Source organism: Centroberyx gerrardi, chromosome 14 (assembly GCF_048128805.1).
Source record: "Centroberyx gerrardi isolate f3 chromosome 14, fCenGer3.hap1.cur.20231027, whole genome shotgun sequence".
NCBI lineage: Eukaryota > Metazoa > Chordata > Actinopteri > Beryciformes > Berycidae > Centroberyx > Centroberyx gerrardi.
Window position 1 is genome coordinate 23,512,997 of NC_136010.1, and position 21,498 is coordinate 23,534,494.

The following is a 21,498-nucleotide window of genomic DNA, read 5'->3' on the forward strand; positions in this document are numbered from 1 at the left end:
ATCTAAAATATTATCTTTGTGTTGTCAAATAATATTCTATTCTGATTACTTCCATGCTAGAAACCATTTTATACGAGTGTCATAATTCCCATAGGGTGGATATCTTATCAAAAACAGCTCTTCATTTAATGGCGAAATGTAGCTTATTATGTTCCAGGCCAAGTGTGAAGCTTCTGCTGCGCTGTTGTTGTAAGCAGTTAAGTCAGTAATTATGTTTGTTTATTTTCTTACTGTATGCTTGCCGTCACAAGATTCCTCTTCCTGTCCGGCCGGTCGCCATGTCAACAAGCTGATGTGAAAAACAAACAGAGCGGTCAGATCAGCATCAGGAGTCATGTGTTGTGACAAATAACATCCTGTCAGAGCTCTAAAGCACAGTAATGTTTAATTCCTACAGTGCTCCATCTCAGGGGTATTTGGTATCTTTCCTTTTCAGTGTTGACTGACAACAGAATAAATAGCAGTGCTGGGTCGACTGACTTTCAATTCATCCAATTCAGGAAGTGGATTTTCTTTAAAAGTTGACAAATTTTTATCTTAAAAAGGTTATCTTGATGGAAATAACTGAGAATGAATGCCATAGTACTAACTAGAGAATAGCAGTTAATTTTACATTTGAGTTGGCTGAATTCAAACTGAATTGGCCCTTAGCCGCTGCTGTAAGGGTTTGGGGCCAATCAGCTTTCAAATTCAACCCCTTTAGGAAGTGGATTTTCTTTAAAACCCCAAAATTGATTATATTTTCCTTCTAAAAAAATTATGCATCATATTTTGAACTAAATAATGGAGTGGATGAATGCTATCATTAACACATCAACATGCAGGTTCATTTATATTTTGGCTGAATTGAAACTGAATTGAGCCTCAACCCTGGCTGTAAGTGCAGTTAAGGACGTACGCGTGGGGGCTTGTGTTCTGGAAGATCTCCAGCATACAGGAGCAGGTGACGTTCCAGACCTCGGGACTGAACTTCTCCCCGTTCAGAATCACCAGGTTCTCCAGACAGTTGGTCCCCGACCGAGCCAGCTGCTCGTTGTCTGTAGGGGAAACGTCAGGACTTCAGAAAACTGTTGCCGTAAATATGCAAATCTGCTAGTGTCTGTGTACTTTACTGAAGTCCACAATACGGGACTGCACTCTATTGACAAAACAATGACATTACAATTGCTGAATACTGTGATTGTGATATGGACTGTGGTACATATGGACAGCTTTTTGGACATATTTCTTTTTCAGTGCTTAAAAAAGTTTCAAATAAAGTGCTGGTGGGGAAAAAAAGCCAGTGTTATAATCCCAATCATGTGTAGGATCTGTGTGCATTACTAGATCTATTACTTATAAATGTCTCAATTTGTAGGCTAGGGATTCTGCAAAGCACCAAAATATCTTGTTTAGAAACACCTTTCTAAGAAAATAAATGCAGCCTTGTGCAAATTGGAATTTCATTTGCAATTTTGAATTTTTTGCAATTTTTTGCAGACCTATTATTTGTCAATGTCTTGACTGACAGTCAATTCAGTAACTGTGAAATTAAGACAATACTACTATTGGGACAGCATAGTTGGTATTACCTCTCCGTCTTAAAATATAACCTTATTTGCACCCACCTTGCCTGACACACCACTGTAGCTGTGTGAAAATGTCTGCCAGCAGGACTTCACTGAGGGGCTCATAGAACTGAGTGAACACGTCACAGATGGCGTATAGTGCGTGGTTACATGTTGTCGTCATCCACTCGGTTTTCTGGCAGAGACAAACAACAAATACATGATCACATGAACCAAAGTGCCGTTTTTGATATTTCTCCTATTATTGGCAATTGGCCTCTCCTGGCTCACAGGAGGAGGGCTGCCTTCCGATATGTGAATGACTTGTCAAACATAAACAACCACGGGACTTGGTGACCTCTGACCTCTGTCTGCTGCTCAGGCAGCTTCATGTTGTCGAAGATGCGGAAGACGATTCTGAAGAGGTCGTGCCACCAGTGCTTCTCGAAGGTGTGGCCGTAACTCTTCATGATCTCAAACATCACCGTCAGACCTCTGTCAGAAGCAAAGACCAACAGTTAGGCATCAGTCGTGGTTGCATGGTGGCTCTCTACGGCCAGCCAGAACAAAGCAGGTACAATATGGGATCTCTAACTTAATAATATGAACAACCCGCTCTATTCCTGATTCTATATGTTATAAAGTCATAGGATTTCACTGTTCCAACAGAAATCTGGGGTCACATTCCACCTAGAATGTACTGAAATCATCCGTTTTTAAGTAATATTACACTTTTGGTTGGTTTGGTATAACATTTTTGGTCTTCAGTACTAATATTTGACATAGGAGTTCCTGAGCAGTCAATCATCAACACCGGCTGTCTTGGTAATCAGGAGTAATCTCTAAGGTTTCTTTTCCTTTTAGTAGTCTAAAAATCATACTTATAATACACTAACTCAAACAAATTTTAATCAATAAATAATATTTTCAGCTTTTTTTAAATGGTAGTTTTGTCTATTTGCAATAGTCAATTAAAAAAAAAAAAAAAAAACAGGCAGTGAAACACCACTAGAAGAGAGGGGTAATTTTGGAGCTAAGAGAGACCTCTGATGCTGTAAAGAGTAGCTAAAAGCATACTGAAAAATGAAACTTGCACCAGAGTGAAACAACAGTTTAGGCTGAACTCTAAGCTGAGGTGTTTTCCTACCTGGTCCGGACATCCAGCTTGCAGCGGTTGATGATACAGGAAAGCTCAAACAGGATGGGAAACCAGCCGCGAACCCACACCCGATCACCAGGGGCGACATTCATGTCATCACTGGTGTATTCCCTCAGGGCCTGGACAGGGACAGAGGAGGAGGTTGGTGGGATAGAAATGAATCAAGTTATAACATCACATAACAATTTTTAAATGAATCACATAGTGCAAGTTATAAATCAGAGTATTGTTTATGATGTAGACACCATTACACTCTACAACCAAGGCCCCTCTTACGGACCAGCATGAGAAATTTAGAAATGAGCAAGGAAGGTCAGAGGTCAGGATAAGCTAGAGAGTTGGTAGGGATTCAGTCTCTTCACGTACACTTCAGCAGGGCAGATGCTTGCCAACACAGGGACTTGAACCTCATATTTAAAGGCCAGTCGACCTCCTGACTCTGTGAACCTGCTGTCTGAACAAGGGGTGAAATGTAATATGATGGTTCCTACCTGGGGCCTATCAGAGACGTATTTAGCGCAGTGTCGTATGAGTCTGATGGCCTCCATGCTGGTGTCAGGAAAGGCAGCGTTGCATACGAACTCTGACAGGCACTTCACCGCATCCTGGAACGAGTCGATAGCTGCTGCAAAGTGCTGCTTGAAGGTGTTCACTGAGGGATGGAGGGAAGGATAGGAAAGAAAGGGAGGAAACGAGTGAGCCAGTGGATTTGATTTGTTTTTTATGGTTTCAGGTCATAGATTCTCGCACAAGTATAAAAGATAAAATAACACTGAGGCCAATATTTTTCCATTTTATAATGGAATCAAGTAATTTGCAAATCATTCCCCATATCAAATGAATGGACAAATATTATCCCCCTAATGAAAAACACAACATTGCCAGTGGGAGCAACAGTTGAAGGGATATGACAACCTGCCAACAATAACTCAGGCTCTGCGAACACTTTAGGGAACTACCATTCCCCAGCTGTATCCACAAAGCCAACATGGCATCCAAAACGCAGTCTAGATCAGGTATTTTGGAAAACACTAGTCCAGCCACTTGGCTGCATCCTTTGAGCCATACTGTCAGCTGAGCAGGGTGACAGAACACAACCTCTGTTGCTTGGCTTTACCATTTGAGCCAAAATGGCCGCCCCGGGGAAACAGCTGCAGTCATACTCACTGACAATGTGCCCAGTGGTCTGGAAGGCCAGCTCCACTATGGTCTCATCGTGGTCAGAGGCTGCCTGGTGAAACACCGAGAAGATGTTCTTCCAACCTGAACGGATGTTGGCTGCCTGGGAGTTTACCATCTGGGCCACACACCTGATCACCATGTCTCTGATAGTGGGGGATCTGGGGAGGAGGGGAGGAGGATGGGGTTATAATGGTGTGTGTATTTGCTGTATGCTTGTGTGTGCGCGTATTTCTTTGAGGGTTAATATAACTTCAAATGAACAATCAGTCCACTATAATGTAAACTATGCATTTATGTGCACAGCCCACCACCAATTTCCATATTTTATTGAATAACCACTGCCATTTTTCTACTCTATATAACGCATTTCTGCCACACAATTCTGTAACCATCGTCCAACAACAAGTTTTATATTTCCTCCTTTTCCCTGTAGCCTTGTCTCTATAAATACCCATAGGCCATCTAAATACTTCCAGTCTCTCTTTTTGCCTGCCAACATTATAAAGTTATTGTTACAATTTTACAGTGTCTTGACAACAAAGACAATGAAATATGCCACGCGACATTGGCTAAGACTACGGCAGGCTAACAAAAATAAAAAAGGTTAGTTTAAACAAGTATCACTGACAATCTAACAACAGGCAGTTTGCATCTAGACAGTAGGGACAAGTGTGTACCCTGCTAGCATGCATGTTCCTGGCTTTTTCACCCCGTGCCTCTCCATGTGTATCTCTACCTGTTCTTCTTCATGATATGCTCAAAGGGCCTGAGGAAGTCCTTCTGGAAGCGGAAGTTGGCCAGCTCTCCTTTCTCCAGGAACTTCATGGACAGCTGCCTCAGAGAGTCCACCGCAAAGATGGCTACATCTTCATTAGGGTTACAGCCCACCTGCAGGAGACAGACCAGTCGTTATCGCAGCTCAGCTACACATAAAATTCACTCTGTCTAATTGTAAATAATTATGTCGAGATCCATCTTTCCAAGAATGAACGACTTATATCTCTGGTGGGAAACAGGAGGAATTAGAAAATGTGCTTTAGGTTTGGTTTCCATTTGGTCTACTGACCTTGTTGAAGTGGTCGCCTATGACCTGCCAGATTCGAGACCACTGCAGCCTGATGCGGTTCATGTTGTAGTAGGAGATTTCCACGATCTTCTGCAGGCTGAACATCCTGGGCTGGTGGGCCGAGGCCAGCTCATCCATGGACACCGCACACAGCCACCGCACAAAGTCCACTGGGAATAATGAAACAACAATATCATCAAATTAAACTCACTCTTTCTAAGACACACGGACAGTGAAGTGATAACACACAGAGATACATGAAAACTGAGAACAATACACTCACCAACTGCATTTCCATCTAGCCTGGTGGAACCAGTGAAGATTCTGCAAATAACAAAAAGGATGCGTTAGTATTTGTAAGCAGCAGAAACATTTTAACAGAAGTTAATTAGCAACTTCAAGCTAAAGTTGAATGGATTTAAATGGCACAAAACACATGGATCACTTATGTAATATATTATTTATGTTTTGTGCCTGAGTGTTATGTATATTATCTCACCTGTCTACAGCCACCACTACACTCTGAGAGCTGGTCTCTCCTACGGACTCCTGGATGTGAGCCATCTGTCTCTTGTCCTGGCTTCCCACCAGGGTACCTGCAACACCGGACACATTTAACACCAGGTAATGTATGCAGTCAGGCATGAGCACACAAACAACAAAGGTGTTACTCTTAAAAAACACAACCGAGAGGACCAAATGTCCTCAGAAAGCTAGAAAAGGAGCGGGGAGCAGGGAGGGGGGGTGAGGAAAAGCTACAAAGTGGGACATTTTACTACTTTAAAAGATGGGCGTTTTATGGTTAAGGTTAGGTATTTAGTGGTTAGGGTTAAGTCGACACTGGCTAACATTACAGAAGATTTCCAATAGTATGCAGTTTTGATGGGCATCTACAAGCAAGGAATAAGTGTAGTGGTTGGGATTAAGCGTGGGTTAGGGGTTTGATTGAATATAAGATAATAAAATGTCCACTCAAGTACAATAACACAAGTGTGCGAGTGTGTGTGTGTGTGTTTCCTACCCAGTCCCAGGGGCATGAACTCTTCTGTCCCGGCGGGGAAGCCCTTGATGCCCGCCTCCTTGTCTCGGACGACCCCTGAGATGTAGCGTGTCTTCACCCCTGTGCCGATCAACTGGGCAAGCTCCAGCTGACTGATACACCTCAGGATCTAAAGCACAGAGACACAAACCAGGCTCAGTCCCACTCAATGCTGCAGTCCTGCAGGGGCTCAGAGGCCAGAGGTAACTGTTACTGGTCTTAAATTCACAAGATACACGGGACCTGATGTATATTGTATTTGACATTGTGACATACTAAGAAATTGAAATAATTTCTAGGGACTGTATGTTAAGAATTTTAGAACAGCTGTGGCAATCAGAGAACAGTTTGGTGCTCAAGTCATAGTCCAGTTTATGTGGACATCTGATCCCAGAATAGATAACTCTTATTATTAAAGTGTAAGGTTCAGCCACTTGCCCTGGGTGGTGAGAATACTCTAGTTAGACAGTTATTAAAAAATAAACTGCAATATGCGCTCAGACATTGAGGAATTTATTTTCTCCCACATGTAAGGTTTGGTACATGCAAACTCCTTGCAACCTTCCCCCATTTTAAGATACAGAGAACCACAATGAGTGCAAATTGTCTAACAAAGATGCGTCATTCATTTACAAGAGAACTTATTTCTGAGGTTAAAAGAAATTTGTTTATTTTGTTCTGTCTCAATAGGGCCGGTGTAAGCCACGATAGCAGGGACTCACCTCATGCCAGGAGTTGCCCAGGTAGTTTCCGTCAGTGTGTGCCACAGTGATGAGGGTCTTGATGGTGTCGATGTTTTTCTGCTTCATCTCTGTGATGCTGGAACTGGCCGTCAGCAGGGTGAACCTGGCCAAGGCCTGAACGTACGCATCACGCTCCAACTACAGAGAGACAGGCGATAAACCTGGTTACTACTTAGGCATGGTTTCAAGCTGTTTTAAGCAGTAAGAACATGTTAGTTTACAGTTAGTTAGTTTACAAGAATCATGAGTGAAGACGGTCCAAACTCAACTGACGTTTATCCATTAACCAACTTGGTGACTTGATTTGCATGTTTGCATGGCGTGGATTTCCACCTCCATCGCTAGTTGCCAAGTGGTCTCAGCATTGTAACCTAGCAACAACACTTGTGTCAGTGGCCAAGTCTAGTGAGAGGTTTTCATGGATGACATTTGGAAATTTTGTGTGGTCTCAAGTGTCATTTTATTCCCAATGCTAGGACAGTCTAGTGGCCACTTTTGAATGTACAAGTGGGCACTAGATAAAGTGTCACATGGCTGGTTTGAGAAGAAAAATCAAACTTATGACTTGGCTGATTCAGGGACTAAACTGAAAACCAAGTGTAGCAGATGTTTACATTGACAAACATTAACAACACTAGTATTAGTCCAAGACCAGGCTCGTTGTGTGTGTAAATGGCCATCAGACCTGCATGTTGAAGATGCAGGCGATCCTGATGGCGCATCGAATGCCCTCCAGACACAGTGAGGCCACCTCTGGGTCGTCACAGTCCTGCAGTCCCACACTGAACGCTGCCAACAAGGGGGTCCACGCCAGCTGGAACATAGAAATAAAGACATAAACATTAGGCAAGTGTTCATTTCCAATACTCAACTCCTGCAATTTTAATTAATGTCACAGTTGGGAATGTAAAATGGCAAAAGTGAAAAAAAAACCCTGATAAGCAAGAGAGTGAAAGGCTAAACAAGTGGCTACTGCTTCAGTATGACTGCCAGTATTCATCCAGCTTGATTGTGCTTCAGGTCTTCGAAAGTTTCCAAGTGTTTCTGAAGCTTGAACATAGAGATAAACGGTTAATCTGACATCATACCTTGAACATGGGCCTGACGTGCTCCAGGTGTGTAGCGCTGAAGAAGGGGGCCTGAGCGTGGCTGACGGCCTCCATCAGAGCCTTGGCTGTCTTTGCCATCTGCTCCATCTCCATGTTGTACAGCAGACGCCGCTGCTTCTCACTGGCTACGCCTGGAGGGAGAAGAAGACCACAGCTTATTCAGTTATTTTTGTGGCTGCACAGCAAACAGTGGAAAGCGACAGGGAATATGGTGTGCCTGCACAATGCCACATGACAATACATCATTAGTCTGCTGTCTTTCTTTTTACACCAGTGAGACGGGCAATATATTTCATTTCACTTCATAGAAACAAGAAGCAGAAGTTTATTTGAGTGAGTTATCCTGACAGAATATGAATGACATGACAAAGTACTCACTCTGCTTGCTGGACTTGGGAGTGATTGAATACTCCTTGCTCTCCTTCATGGCGATCTTCTTGCCCGCAATCTCATCGTATATGGAAGACAGATACTCCTCCGGCAGGTCCTTACTGTCGTTGATACCGCGGTTCATTTTGATGTACTGCTCCTTTGTCATCTTGTTCTTCACCTATATAAATGAAGAAGACAGAAAAAGATAATTGGAGTGATAAATTAAAGGAGAAGAAACTGGGTGGAAATGTGGGAACAAAACACAGTGGAAATAAATGTCCTGTCAAGCTATTCAAGCACTGCATATGTTTGTAAAAGCAAGCAGATTAGGTGAGACAGACTAAAGCATCTACTAATGACTATTCTAATACAAGAGGCACTTGAGCTGCCTAATGTCCCGCCATAATCACTATGATATATTAAACACAAACAGTTATGCTGATGAGGTCATTAATTAAGCTAATTAATGCATCAGCTACCAAATATTTCTATGTCAACATACTTGTCGCCACGTAACACGTGGGTGGTATTAATAATTAACTCTGTTTCTTAAAGCATTGAGGAGTTATACTAGTTTCAAGCTGCTCCAAAATCTAATCTAATCATCTACTCTACAGGGGGAACCTGCGGTGCAAGTATGAAGTTTCTATTATGTATTGTTCTTGAGTTATTGTGTTCACAAAAATGTGTCAGACAGACAGACACACACACATAGACACCACCATGATGAGAAAATGTCCCGCATACCATGTACCATGGAGGCGGGGCATAAAAAACAATCAACAGTTCTCACCTGAGGACTGTGCAGGTCTGTGGTGAGCATAATTATGGAGTACGCCAGCACATAAGCAGTGTCTGCACTGGCAAACAGAGTCTGTCTGCAAACGAAAACACACATCAGAGCAACAGTTAATAGCAGGACTGGACATATATGTTTTCACTAACTCTGAATATCATAAGACCTCACTGGTGCACAATAAATAACACCTCCCCAAGTCTGCATATTTGTGCGGAAACCTAACAATAGAGGTGAGCATCCGCCTCCCTCTTACCCCTGGTTGCACTCCAGGTATCGTGCAGCGAACTTCTCCATAAGCCTGTCGATCTTCTGGGCCTCCCCTGGCAGCCTGAAGCCCTCCAGGAAGGCTCTGAGCGCCGAGACAAAGTCCCGGCCGCAGAAGTCCAACTGGTCCACGTAGCAGTACATCACCTCTTTGTTGAACTTGATGTTCTCGCCCAGGAACTCGCCCACCTGGGTCTGCGGGTGCAGGAGAATGGGGAAGGCACGATATGAATGAGTGTGTACATTGCGTTTCATGTTTACTGCTAGTATACAGTCTGATTACTACACTGCTGTGAAATTAGCTGCACTTCTCTTGCCTGTGGAAACTTGAATGAACTTTTGGGGTTGTTGATTTAGCATTACTGTAGGATACAGTTGTACAATATGGGTTCGTATAAGAGTCCCTCACCGTGTCCAGTCTCTCCTCCTGGTGTAGGAACTGGGCGATGTCCTCGGCTGAGGAACCCAGCATGCCCTGGTCCTGCAGGTACTGGATGCCTCGCTTCGGCTTCTTGTTGAAGCTGGGGAGAGAACGGAAGGACAGAATCTATGACACATCCACATCTTCTGCCAGACAGGAAGATACAGTACGGTTCAATTCCAGTTTAAATATGTTTAGGTAAAATTGAACCCTAGTTCAACATCATGCTGAATCTCTTCTAATGTCTGTCAGCTGAGGCAAGAGAAAGGACGATGTGTAAATCCTGACTAGGCTCACAGTTCGATGCCGTGCTCGATGATGTCCTTCTGCTGTTTGATGACCTCGTACTGCTCCGGATGGTCCAGCTGGGAGCCCGGGACGCTGGAGGACACGGTGGAGTCCAGGGAGCTGACGCTGTCTCGACGCCCCGCCAGGTGCTCTGGGAGCTTCAGCTCTCCTCCCTCGCTGTCAGCCGGACGCTCCTGGCCTGCAAACACATCACACACACATAAGTTTGTAATATATACACAGGACTTCACACATGCATGTAAGCACATAATATATAAACAGCATTTCCATTTTTGCTAAACTATTTTGCCAATTATATTTTGTGCAAAATGGGTAGACAAGAATAAAATACATTTTTCTATAAGGTACCCTACAACATGATTGAAAACATAGGTGAATTACCCAATTTCCCCACAGGAATCATTTAAGTTTCATTTTATCTTATTTATGAAGTCCAGTGCTTTCTATATAGCCTTATTATAAGGTCAAATGCTAACTTTCCTTTGGCACAAATGCTGAGCTAACATTGTTAGACTCTTGTATTTTGTTCACATACTCATACTGCTCACTTACCCAGGTTAGCTTGCAGGTTTGGGTTGACATACATGTCTTTGCTCCACTCCACCATGCATTTGAGGATGGACACCAGACACTCAAGGCCCTTCTTACGCAGACTCAGCTCCTGCACATATTATAGCACCACCCAAGTTAATGCCAAAGTATAAGAGCATGCACAGAAGAAAAACCTCTTCTACCTCTCTTTAGGTCTTATTTTATTCTTTTCCAAGAACTGGTCACAGGAGTCCTGTCTCACCTTTGACCTCCTTACAAGCAGTTCCTTGTAATGGTAGTGATCTAAGAATGTAATGTTTACTCTACTGTTGCACTAATTGTAAATCACTCTGGATTAAACCATAAGATAAATATCTAAAATGTAAATATAAAATGTTGAGCGGTCATTCCCTATCCCTGACCAGACAGATATCCTATTTAATCTTTCTATACATAAAAACCCGTGCTCCTACATTGGAGTCCTTAGTGTGTCAAAGTGAAAACTGGAAAGAATCCCTGAATGTCAGACTGTGTACCTGCAGAGGCGTCATCCCCAGCTCCTGACCACTCCTGCCCTGTGCGATCTTAGACAGGTCGTTGACAAGACGCTCAAAGATGTTGGCGGCGTTTAGGTCGCAGTCGTAGTTCACATAGATGTCAACCACACACTGGGCATCTGTGGGAAACAGAGGAGGAGGAAAAGGATATCCATCAAAGTCACACCAACCCTTACAAAATGAAAGGTTACAGATGAAAATGTGGCACTTTTTAAATGATGGTAAGTAAAAGAAGTCCTTGGAATTAAAAAAAAGCACTTTTACAGACTGGATCCTTAATATTTCAGAGATACTGACTGATGAACTTCAGCAACTTTTTTTTTTTAAATTGGAGATATAGCATATAACAAATTATACAGATGTAGCAGGGTGATAATACACCATTGGTTGAAGCAGTCAGTAATTATAAAAATTACACTTGGTTTATAGCACTTCTTGAATCAATGTTACGGTTTTACAAACAACAAAACAAGTGATTTACAAATAATAAACTGATAGTATACAAAAAGACGACAAGGTAAATGATTAACATGTCTGGCATTAATTCAAAAAAGGGTTACTAGTAATAAAACAGGCAAATATAACAACAATAATAGTCATGGGAAGATATAAAGCAACTAAATGAGGAATGTTTGTTTGACTGTGTATGGTTCTCTTTATAACAGAAAGAGTTTAATCAGTGGGTTTTGTACCTGCACAGATACGCGTGAGGGTCTGGATAACCATCCACTTGTGCTCAAAGGAGCTGGAGGACGTCTCCAGGATGGTCAGAAAGATCTCCCTAAAAAACACCTGAGGCAAGGTAGAGGAGAAAAGAGAGAAACGAGGAGATGAGAAGTAGAAACGGATCGCTGGTAGCCAGACTCCTCATGACTGCTGGAGAATCATGGATTTCGGTACGTTTCCATTACATTTACTTTTACATATTTAACTGATAAGATAGAGATAGAGGCTCAGGGTCTTGCTCAAGGACACCTCAACAGGACACCTGGCTGATAAAGGACACACTGGCAGGTGTGGGGTCAAACCTGTGACCTTGCAGTTACAGGAAGGTCTAACCACTAAACCACCCTGCGGCAAAAAATAGCAAACATTTCATCTGGTATTCTGTCTCTCTTGTAGAATAGCTTGTTTCCAAGCAGTTTCACATAATGTTTCATAATGTCACCCAATTCAATAACATTCTTGAAACAAGCTGAGTTGCAATGGAAACAAGTAAAATTATCTTACCTAAGCGGCAGATTTCTTCTTTTGTTTTAAGAAAAATAAGTTTTTCTTTTTCTTTCTTTAAAGGGACACTAGGCAACTTTGCACACTGGCGGCTCCAAATGGTAGCAAGAGGTAACTGTTGAATTGAACTTAAATGCCCCAAATTCATGTAACATTACAGTAGTAAGCTGCACACATCATGTTCATGTTTACCAGCCCAACCAGTCTGTGATACTTTATACCAAAGGGATGAGAGACACAAAAACTCTAGAGCGCTGCTCATTGCTATTTAGGACACAGTTTGTATGAAGTGTACACACTTGACACCAGAATTTAATTTGGCCAAAGGGTGAATCTAAGAGGTCTCAATTAGTGGGGATGGGACACTCTTCTCTGTTGCAGCCCCACTTTATGATTTAGGCTGATAAGACGGGTGTATTTTTACATAAAAATCTTGCCTAGAGCAGCTTTAGGACTCAATACTACAGTGACTGACTTATAAAAATGGATATTTGTGCACTGTGAAGAATCCCTCTATGGCTCCATGGGCTCACATAATGACATTTAATGAATCTAAATGTATTAGTCAACCCGGGAAGTGAAGCTAGACCTGCGGATTGTCACTGTGACACTTTTACCAAGCGAGCTGCACCAGAATGAATGTTCCTAATAAAAGTTTGAGAGTATTCTTTCTCGAATCACCACTACTGGGTATGACAGACTGACTGACTCAACACAGATGACACTGTCCGTTACTCCACGTTCTGTACCTCGATCTGCATCTTCAGGTGGACTTTGAAGTGAGACAGCAAGGTGAGGAAGATGGCCAGCGAGAGCTCGAAGACCTCGGGCACAGAGGAGACGCCGTTCTTGGACAGCGCCACGCACAGGTACTGCTTGATGGCGTTGACGAACATCTCGTGGGTGCGAAACACCGGCCCGGCACCCTGCAGCACGGAGAGCAGCAGCTGCAGGGAGACAACCTTGGACCGCAACTCATGGGACCTGGAGAGGAGGGGGGTGGGTGGGGGGGATTAAGGGAAGGAGAGAGAATGAGGTGTAACAGAGTAAGAGATGACAGTAGGGGGAGAGAGAGTGCGGATACGGGAACGCAGGGAGGCAGAGACGATGGGGGGGAGATAGCAGATAAATGGATATAGAGGAAAGTGGGAGGTGGGAAAGATGGTGAGAATAGCAGAGAGGAGAAAATATGGAGGGAGAGGGACAGAAGGTGTGAAAGGGGGAGAGAGAGAAGAGACACGATTAAAAATGAACTGAAGGAGAGAATGATTTCCCCTCTCTCCTCACTCTACTTGCTCTCAAAAATCCCTTTTATCTCTCTCCTTAGTTTCTTTCCCTAGCATTCACTCTCACATGACCGTTTTATTGTCACAGGAATATTGTACGGTCACTGTTACAACAGCACACCCTGACCGTCACACTTCAGATTTTTGGTTGTAATTTTTGGCACTATGGGAACTGATGCTTATTCTACTGTTGCATTAATTGTAAGTCGCTCTGGAATCTGGATAGGAGCATCAACTAAATGCCTTAAGTGTAAATGTAGAGGAAAAACACAAGGACACAAAGACACTTAAGAGGCATATATAGCATGTGCACTAGAACTTCATATGTCTTGTCTATAAATAGTGTTCCACAGTCAACTCTAAGTTGAGGGCAACAAAGGATACTTGGGTATAATGGTATTTAGGCCAGACAGCCTCTCTGTGAGGTTCTGCTCGGGCTCAGCTTACCCTGGCCTATTCACACCGGCTGGCCCTAGGTTTAATGTTACAGTAACTAGAGATGACAGGGCTACACTGCAATGGAACAGGGCAAGTTAACCTGTGGAGACTGAGATGGAGCATTGTACATAAACAGGTGGCAGCTATATTTATTTTCAAACTGTACAGTGCTACAAGAAAAAGAGGTTATAGCTTAGACACCAAGGTCAGATCCAGGTAGCTTTTCAGAATAAGAGAACTAAATAAAAATATATTCATTTGACCAGCTGAGACTAGGTAAGAATGAGCTGGTTATCCAAGTTATCATGAGTTTGGAGAAAGGGACTGAGATGGGTAAAAAAAAAAAGAACAAAAAATAGTTAATGGGGCATTGGTGACTGACTTTGGGTCTGGAGGTCCATCTGCGAGGGGTTTCATGGAGAGTTTACACAGCGAGCGGAACACTAGAAAGGCGTCTTTCTGCAGGATGTGAGAGAAACGGGCAGCGGTGTGCGGTCCATGCAGCGTCTCTGCATCCTGAGACAGACAGAGAAAGATAAATTCACTTTAACAAGCAAACTTCACATCAAAATTGAGCAGACAACCGCTCTGTGTTATCTGTCTGCTCCTATGTTTTTTCACTCTCAAGACATTGACACTGCAGGATCCTGAGGTTTGCTGAGGTTTATGGCGACGCACCCAGCCAGGTTCTCTGTGCTGAAATTGTAATTCATTACACTGGTTACTGGGAAAATCAATAATATTACTGTAACACTGCTCACCAGCATATCTGTTGAGGAAACAGAGGCCCGGTCTTCAATGATGCCGTTCATCTGCTGGCCCTCTGCTCTGACTCTGGGGGGAGGGACCTCTGTCTGCTCAGGGACAGGGTGGGCTGGGTGCTCACCTCCTGGAAGAGATGTTAGGATGGACATTTTTAGGTCATGATCATGAAGGAAAAACATTGTTGCTGACAATGTTAAACTGCTTCAAACTCTTTCATTTTAGGTTTTGTCTTGTATCCACATTTGGGGGAAGAGAAGAGACAGAAGGCAAACGAGAGAAGACAACGGAAACAAAAAGAGCAAGTAAGTAATCTCTGACCTGGTTCAGTGTGTATCTGTGTTGGTGGTTGTGACGTCTGTTCTCCTTCCTCACCTTCAGTCCCCACCGGCTCTGCTGGCTTGGGATTATTCTCTGGTTTGTCCCCTTCCTCAGCCGGCTGGATCTCTACAGGATGCGTCTCTGCATTTTCATCTTCAAAAACTGAATCTGATAGAAACAAAAAGAACAAAGAGAGTAAATCATGAAGATTGAAGAGGCAATCTTATGAAAGCTGACGAAAACTCCACTATCCAAAAATTATATTCCACAATGCTGTAGCTGACACCTTCAGTCCTCCCTAAAATGCATATTCAGATTGAAATGGAGAACAGAGAGGGAACAGAAGGAAGTGTGGAAAGATTTTCATGATTCAACTGAAAGCTGGAGGTCTGAGGCGACCTGTACCTGCGGACGTTGCGGTATGTTCTGTCGCTGCTCCTCCATCCACCGGAGTCTTGCCGTCCTCTGGCTCCCCGTTGATCGAAGGTGTGTCTGGGGCCTGGTCCTGGTCCTGGTCCAGGGCTGAGGGTGGGGGTGTGGAGCTGGTGGCGGTGGTGAGGTCTGGGGTGCTGGCTGCTGGGGATGGGGACGGGGAGCTCTGGGGGTCAGGGGTGGGGGTCCGGTCGGACCGGGGGGAGACGGACCGCCGACCGCCTGGGACTGGGGACGGGTTCTGCTGGGGCAGACGCAGCCGGTCCTTCTCCTGCTCCTGGGCCTCCAGAGCCTGCGGTGGCACAGATGAAGAGGAGCCATGTAGAAAATGGTATTACGAGGTGCACTATGGGTATTATAGTGGGGAGACTGATGGTCACACAAATGAGGCTGAAAGAAAATTGCAACACTAACACTGACAACATCAAGTAATTAATTGTTTATTATAAAACAGATAGTTCCCATCATTAGTTCTGTTTGAGAGAATCAAGTTGGAAGCCATTGTAAAATACCTCATACACCAGTTATATATTAGAAATCACCATTCATACCACATTGTTTAGCTACTGTTCAAGAACAGCACTGCTTGGCAGAAAAATAACATTTAATTCTTATTTTGTCATCATTGTTTAAAAATAAAAGATTAATTGAATATTTGCATGCTCGTATTGCCGCAATTTTATAAAAGCAACAAGCAGGGTTCCCACACTCACTTGGACATCAAATTCAAGGACTTTTCAATTACTTTCAAGATCCTGTTAGTTGAAATTCAAGGACTCAAAATTGGCATGTTTTTGGCATAACCCTAACCCTAAGAAAATTACACATCATATAGGCCTCATTTAATACTCTTGATCTTGTTAAGTCAAGAAATCATGGTGAAATCCATTTTAAAACTACTGCTGTATCAACGCAAATATCCATCCAGAGAGCTGCTTATATACACAGTATATATTTTTTTTTAAACCAAGTACTTTCAGGGCCATCCATTTGTTTTAAAAAAAATCTACAAACTTTCAAGGATTTTCAAGTCCCGTGGGAACCCTGAACAAGCCAACAGTAAGCATGTCGTCCCCCACAAATGATGCGGTCCCCCATACTGATCCACAGCTCTTTTCACTGTGGGGACAATGAGCCACTTGCTGCAGTCATTTTCAGTGATTCTCTGCTTCTTATCGTGCCCAACAGAACCTCTTAGCTGTTGTAAAATCACGGTGAAGCGCGGCCTTTAGTGGCTTATTACTTGGGTAAAACTGCCCGAATGCCTAATTCCTGTCAAATAAAGGGAAAGGTAAAAATGTTGAAGTGGACTAACAGCCTGGTTCTCCATGCGTGTGAAGATGACGTTGAGCATCTGTGTGAGCGTGGCCTTGGCGGTGGTCTGGTTGATGAGGTTGCGGCTGGCCAGGTAGATGTTGTAGCAGGTCCTGACGGTCAGGAGCACCGTGCCCTCGTGGATCTCTATGTGGGGGGAGGTCACCGTCGTCAGCAGGGCCTGGGCAGGAGGACAAGGAAATAAAGGGTTATCAGGCAGGATGTCCTGTCCAGATGATGCAGTTGCTGCTGCACCTGCTGACTCACCATGAGACTTCCCCCTACTTTTGTGGCATGATAATGTGAGTATGTGCAGGCTGCGCTACGTTTAGCCCAGACTTCAACGATAAACTAAATCCATTCTGATCTTAGTCAAAAGACGCTGAGCATTTTCAATGTGTTAAAGAAAATGTGAATCACTAGAAGAATGTAAGCAAGGTGGATTCATTTACAATACCACTCTGTGTGCAAACGATTTTGTTTTGTGCAATCTATCCACAATGCAGTGACATTCATCTCTCCTTCAGTAGCGTGGGTAGGCCACGCAGATGTTGATATCCGTCCAATAAATCTTTTGTCAACAGTGATAAAACTGTCTGCTTGTTCTAACAGGAGACTTTGCCCTTTCCAGCCTAGATGTGTCTTTCATACTAACGCCATACGGAAACTTCAGTAAGCGACAGTTATGAATCACACCTACTGTACAGTCACAAAGCAGGTTATCAAGCCTGATGAACCACTGAATGTAGATGAAATATCATGCAGAGTAATGGACAAGAGTGGAGAAAGATGGCAAAAAAGTACATCACTAGGAATTGTATTATAGAGCTGCATTACTAACTAAAGCATCTGCAAAGTTGGTGTGCAGTATGTTCCTTCCCCACAATGCCTGAGGATAGTTCTACGAGACCTTCACTTTTCAAATCTACTATGGAGCTTATGAAATGATGAGTATCACATTTTGGATAGAAACTCGATTCTTCACATCATCTCAAATCGTAGATGTACAGGTCGAGGATGCAATCAGAGAGCACAACAACATTTTTTTGTGGGGGGGGACAAGAAAGCAGAAATCTCGATTACAGAAGAATGGGAGTATTGCATCCAAAAAGATGATATTCTTAATGAACAAGTACAGTCTGTCCAGTCCCACGGTGCATTCATACCAATCGCATATAGTTCTTTCTTAATACAGAAAGAGGACTGTGGGAGTTGTGTGGAAATTTGCAGATAAGATGTGGTGAAGATTCATTTTACATCTTCACAATAATACTACTTTAGCTTCCTATTATTAAGTAGCTACTGCTCAATTAAGAACAGACATGGTGAGTGCTGTAAACTGTGATGAGGTTTGACAGCACCCAGGTACAGAGGAGTGTAGCGTCTCAATCCTGACTGACTGACCTGGATTTACCTCGATGCCCAAATAAACAACAACAGCTGCAAAATCTCATAGCTGACAGCTGTAAGGAGAGGCACTGGGCCCACCTTGATGATCTGTAGCTGGACTCCCTCGTCGGTCTGCGGGCCCTGGAAGCAGTTACAGATGGTTTCCACCAGCCGGTCGATCAGCCTCTTACCGGGGGCTCCGCTGTCCGGGGCGTTGCCCGTGATGTGGCCGTACGCTATCAGCTTCTAACATGGAGAGACATGGCACAGGTTAGAGTAGCAGAGAGCGTGTGTGTGTATGTCTTTGTGTATGTTACTCAGGGTTTGTTTTGGTGTGTGTGTTACTCAAGGTTCATTTTTTGTGGCTTGTGTGTGTGTATTACTCAGGGTTCGTTTCGGTGCATGTGCGTTTGTTTTGCTAAAAGTTTGTGTCTATGTGTGCGAGAGAGAGACTCGGGGTTCATTTTGGCGTGCGTGTGTGTGTGTGCTCCTCCAGCATTCATTGCAAGTCTCGCCCTAATTTGCCTTCCTGAATGAATGAATGAACGAGTGTGTGTGTGTCTGTGGAATGTCGAAGCCGTTGTCCTAGGCAGGAGTACGGACGTGTGTAACAGGTGCAGCAGGATTTCAAACCCTCCACCCTCAGGTTGATAATACAATATACAAATACTTCCTACCACTGAGGAGAGAAAGTGAAAGAGAGGGACAGAGAGTGAATTTAAGTGCATGCACGTGTTGGATACTGCAGGAGCCGGCGTGGGTTTGTGGTGGATGACACCGCAGTGAATATTAACCTGCAGACAGTCCAGGGAGGTGCTAACTATCCGGGGGGACTTTGATTGACAGGCCAGCTCGAAGGGCAGCACATATTTGTCAGCCTCGATGTAGTTGGCTCTGGGTGGGACCACTGTACCATCTCTGCAGGGAGGAGAGAGAGGCAAACACTGTAAACTGGAAAAGCCCTAATGAGGACAGCTATGAAAACATTCTTTTGTTAATATATAAAACCACTGAAAGTGCCTGAAGACATTTCAATTCATGACAAAACTCAACGCTAAACAACATTGTGATAATAAATCGTGGACTGTGTAAGATGTTTTACTGTGTGTGTTTGCAAAATAGACCTATTCTATTGTATAACACTTTATAGGGCATTAAAGTCACAATGAAAAGACATTTTGAGAGCATCTTGCTTCCTTAATGTGATATATTTCCTGATGAAACAGGATTTTAGAGCAGGACATAACGCGGGGAGGGATCATTCAGAAGTGTAAACCAATGGGATGTCAGTTAGGAAGAGAAGGCAGTTTTATTTGATGGGAAGGGCAGAGGGGCGGGATTGTTCAAAACTCTGTGATGGTTTTATTGGTTGGAATTTTTATGTCGCCTCCTGGCACACAATGTAGTCACTGCTAAGGATTTTCCATTTTCCAGGAAGTAAAAGTAATGAGATTTGAAATACAAGCATGCATTGTCAAACAGGTGTATGGTATGATAGCTTGAATGAGCTAAAAAAGGTGAAAAGGTCATTTTTAATTTCAGTGTGACTTTAGAGCTTTACATCTAAACCTTATAAATGTATAATGAAATATGTTAAGATAATGGCTTGCCTGCTGCAGCAAACACATTACCTGAAAGTGAATGGCTGTTCTGAGTGCTGCTGATACTCCGAAGCGGCAGTTATAAAAGCCGTAAATCACCTCAGTCAAATCGTAGTAAGCAGCTAGTATTTACTGCAGCCAGAAAGACTACTTTGGGGCAAACCTTACCTCCAGTGCCGGCCTCACTGAACAACACAAGAGCAAGAGCTTGTATCTACCGCTATGCATTCATTCAGGGAAAGATGGATTTGCAAAGAGTTTTGACAAGCATACTTACTTTTGTTTCTCAAGCTCGGCTTTGATTTCATCTATGAAGGGAGACACAGGAGATCAACCGTTAGTGAAGTCTGAACTTTTACCCTTACAGCTCACAGCAGTGTCTAATCTGAAACAAACTGACTCTGGATCTGGGGGTTACGGGTCCAACTACAAACCTGACTACAGTAAATCCAGTTATTCCCTTATAAGCTTTGATGTTTCCTTGCATTTCACTTGGCTGACTGAAGTTTCTATTGAAAGGTATCCCAAAGAATATTGAATGGGCTATAACCTAGACTACATTAACCTAGCTGTTATTGCTGATTAAGACTAAATCCAATTGAACGGGTTCCTCCAGTCGTTAAGTCTTCCTCTTGCTCCCCTCTCCCCCATAGACTATTCCCATCTGTTCTCTGCAGTGCCATCTAAGATATTCCACCTCTCAATCGATTTCCATCTGTTCATTTTTTTTTTATCCCACATTGTTCTGTCCAAAGCTGTAGATACACATCACTACTCAGCTATGCTGTTAAAAGAAAAGAGGCCAAAACACACACACACCCCTGGACGTCGTGGCCTTGGCTACACATTGAGTGATGGTGCGCATTAAGCCAGATGTGACCAACCAGTGCTCAAACTGATCTGATTCACTCAGTGTGGTAGCAAAACCTATTGAGCTTAACTCTTACAAACTCCCTGTATCGACAGGCTACATAAAGGAAATAGCCTTGTGCAATATTCACTTAAAATGTCACAATCACTGTTACAATGCTGTTACATGTTTAATAACTATCAAGAGTGTATGATCCCTCATTTCATAGAATAAAAATGTGACATATTTTCTTTCCAAAGTAGAAAAAAGGCACGCACATCTCAACTAAAGTGAAGGTGCCGGACAAATAACAGGTAGGCTACATGGAATGACAAAGAGTCCGAACACTGCAATACTCCCTTTTGCAGTGTGCGACATCTTTTCTTTTCTCCATGATAGGTAGCCAATGTTGGACCTAAATATAGATGGGTATTAATAATAGTCAAGGTCTATTAGTCAGCTGCCTGGCTAAGCTCTCAAGGTTCCACTAAAAAACAGCCAATAACAATAAAAGCTCTCTCTCCACTGCAATCTACTCCAATCATGGAGGCATTACATGAAAAACAGCCTGCAATCCACAGCAAAACAACTTGGTCATTTGATCAGTGGAATGAGTTTGGTCGGTGTGTGGTGTTAGGAAAGGGGAGCTGCTGATGTAGTGTACTCACTTTACACAAACACTAGATGGGCAATACGACAATGAGCTGCTTTAGCTACAAGCAGCCTATTTCATTACTGATATATAGTCCATAGTTCCTTCAACTATGGGGCCGGACC

The 21,498-nt window shown here is 43.3% G+C and overlaps 1 protein-coding gene across 2 annotated transcripts in view; it reads right to left on the minus strand.

Moving 5' to 3' along the window:
* arfgef2 (ADP-ribosylation factor guanine nucleotide-exchange factor 2 (brefeldin A-inhibited)) overlaps positions 1-21,498 on the minus strand; it is a 30,555-nt gene that overhangs the window by 7,400 nt on the left and 1,657 nt on the right. Inside the window, exons 2-33 of one of the 2 annotated variants that reach the window (XM_078288157.1) lie at positions 20,149-20,179; positions 19,065-19,188; positions 18,370-18,516; positions 16,883-17,062; positions 15,541-15,859; positions 15,190-15,303; positions 14,814-14,941; positions 14,435-14,568; positions 13,078-13,312; positions 11,791-11,890; positions 11,078-11,217; positions 10,563-10,671; positions 9,999-10,188; positions 9,690-9,801; positions 9,270-9,475; positions 9,011-9,095; positions 8,224-8,395; positions 7,825-7,976; positions 7,422-7,550; positions 6,716-6,874; positions 5,976-6,123; positions 5,454-5,550; positions 5,238-5,278; positions 4,955-5,124; positions 4,625-4,776; positions 3,874-4,046; positions 3,198-3,358; positions 2,695-2,825; positions 1,913-2,042; positions 1,608-1,743; positions 899-1,037; positions 232-289 (exon numbers count right to left, since the gene is read on the minus strand). In XM_078288157.1, the coding sequence (XP_078144283.1) occupies positions 232-289; positions 899-1,037; positions 1,608-1,743; positions 1,913-2,042; positions 2,695-2,825; positions 3,198-3,358; positions 3,874-4,046; positions 4,625-4,776; positions 4,955-5,124; positions 5,238-5,278; positions 5,454-5,550; positions 5,976-6,123; positions 6,716-6,874; positions 7,422-7,550; positions 7,825-7,976; positions 8,224-8,395; positions 9,011-9,095; positions 9,270-9,475; positions 9,690-9,801; positions 9,999-10,188; positions 10,563-10,671; positions 11,078-11,217; positions 11,791-11,890; positions 13,078-13,312; positions 14,435-14,568; positions 14,814-14,941; positions 15,190-15,303; positions 15,541-15,859; positions 16,883-17,062; positions 18,370-18,516; positions 19,065-19,188; positions 20,149-20,179 (4,502 nt within the window). Of the gene's footprint in view, positions 1-231; positions 290-898; positions 1,038-1,607; positions 1,744-1,912; positions 2,043-2,694; positions 2,826-3,197; positions 3,359-3,873; positions 4,047-4,624; positions 4,777-4,954; positions 5,125-5,237; positions 5,279-5,453; positions 5,551-5,975; positions 6,124-6,715; positions 6,875-7,421; positions 7,551-7,824; positions 7,977-8,223; positions 8,396-9,010; positions 9,096-9,269; positions 9,476-9,689; positions 9,802-9,998; positions 10,189-10,562; positions 10,672-11,077; positions 11,218-11,790; positions 11,891-13,077; positions 13,313-14,434; positions 14,569-14,813; positions 14,942-15,135; positions 15,304-15,540; positions 15,860-16,882; positions 17,063-18,369; positions 18,517-19,064; positions 19,189-20,148; positions 20,180-21,498 lie in introns of both variants that reach the window. The other variant, XM_071927574.2, reaches the window with a different exon arrangement.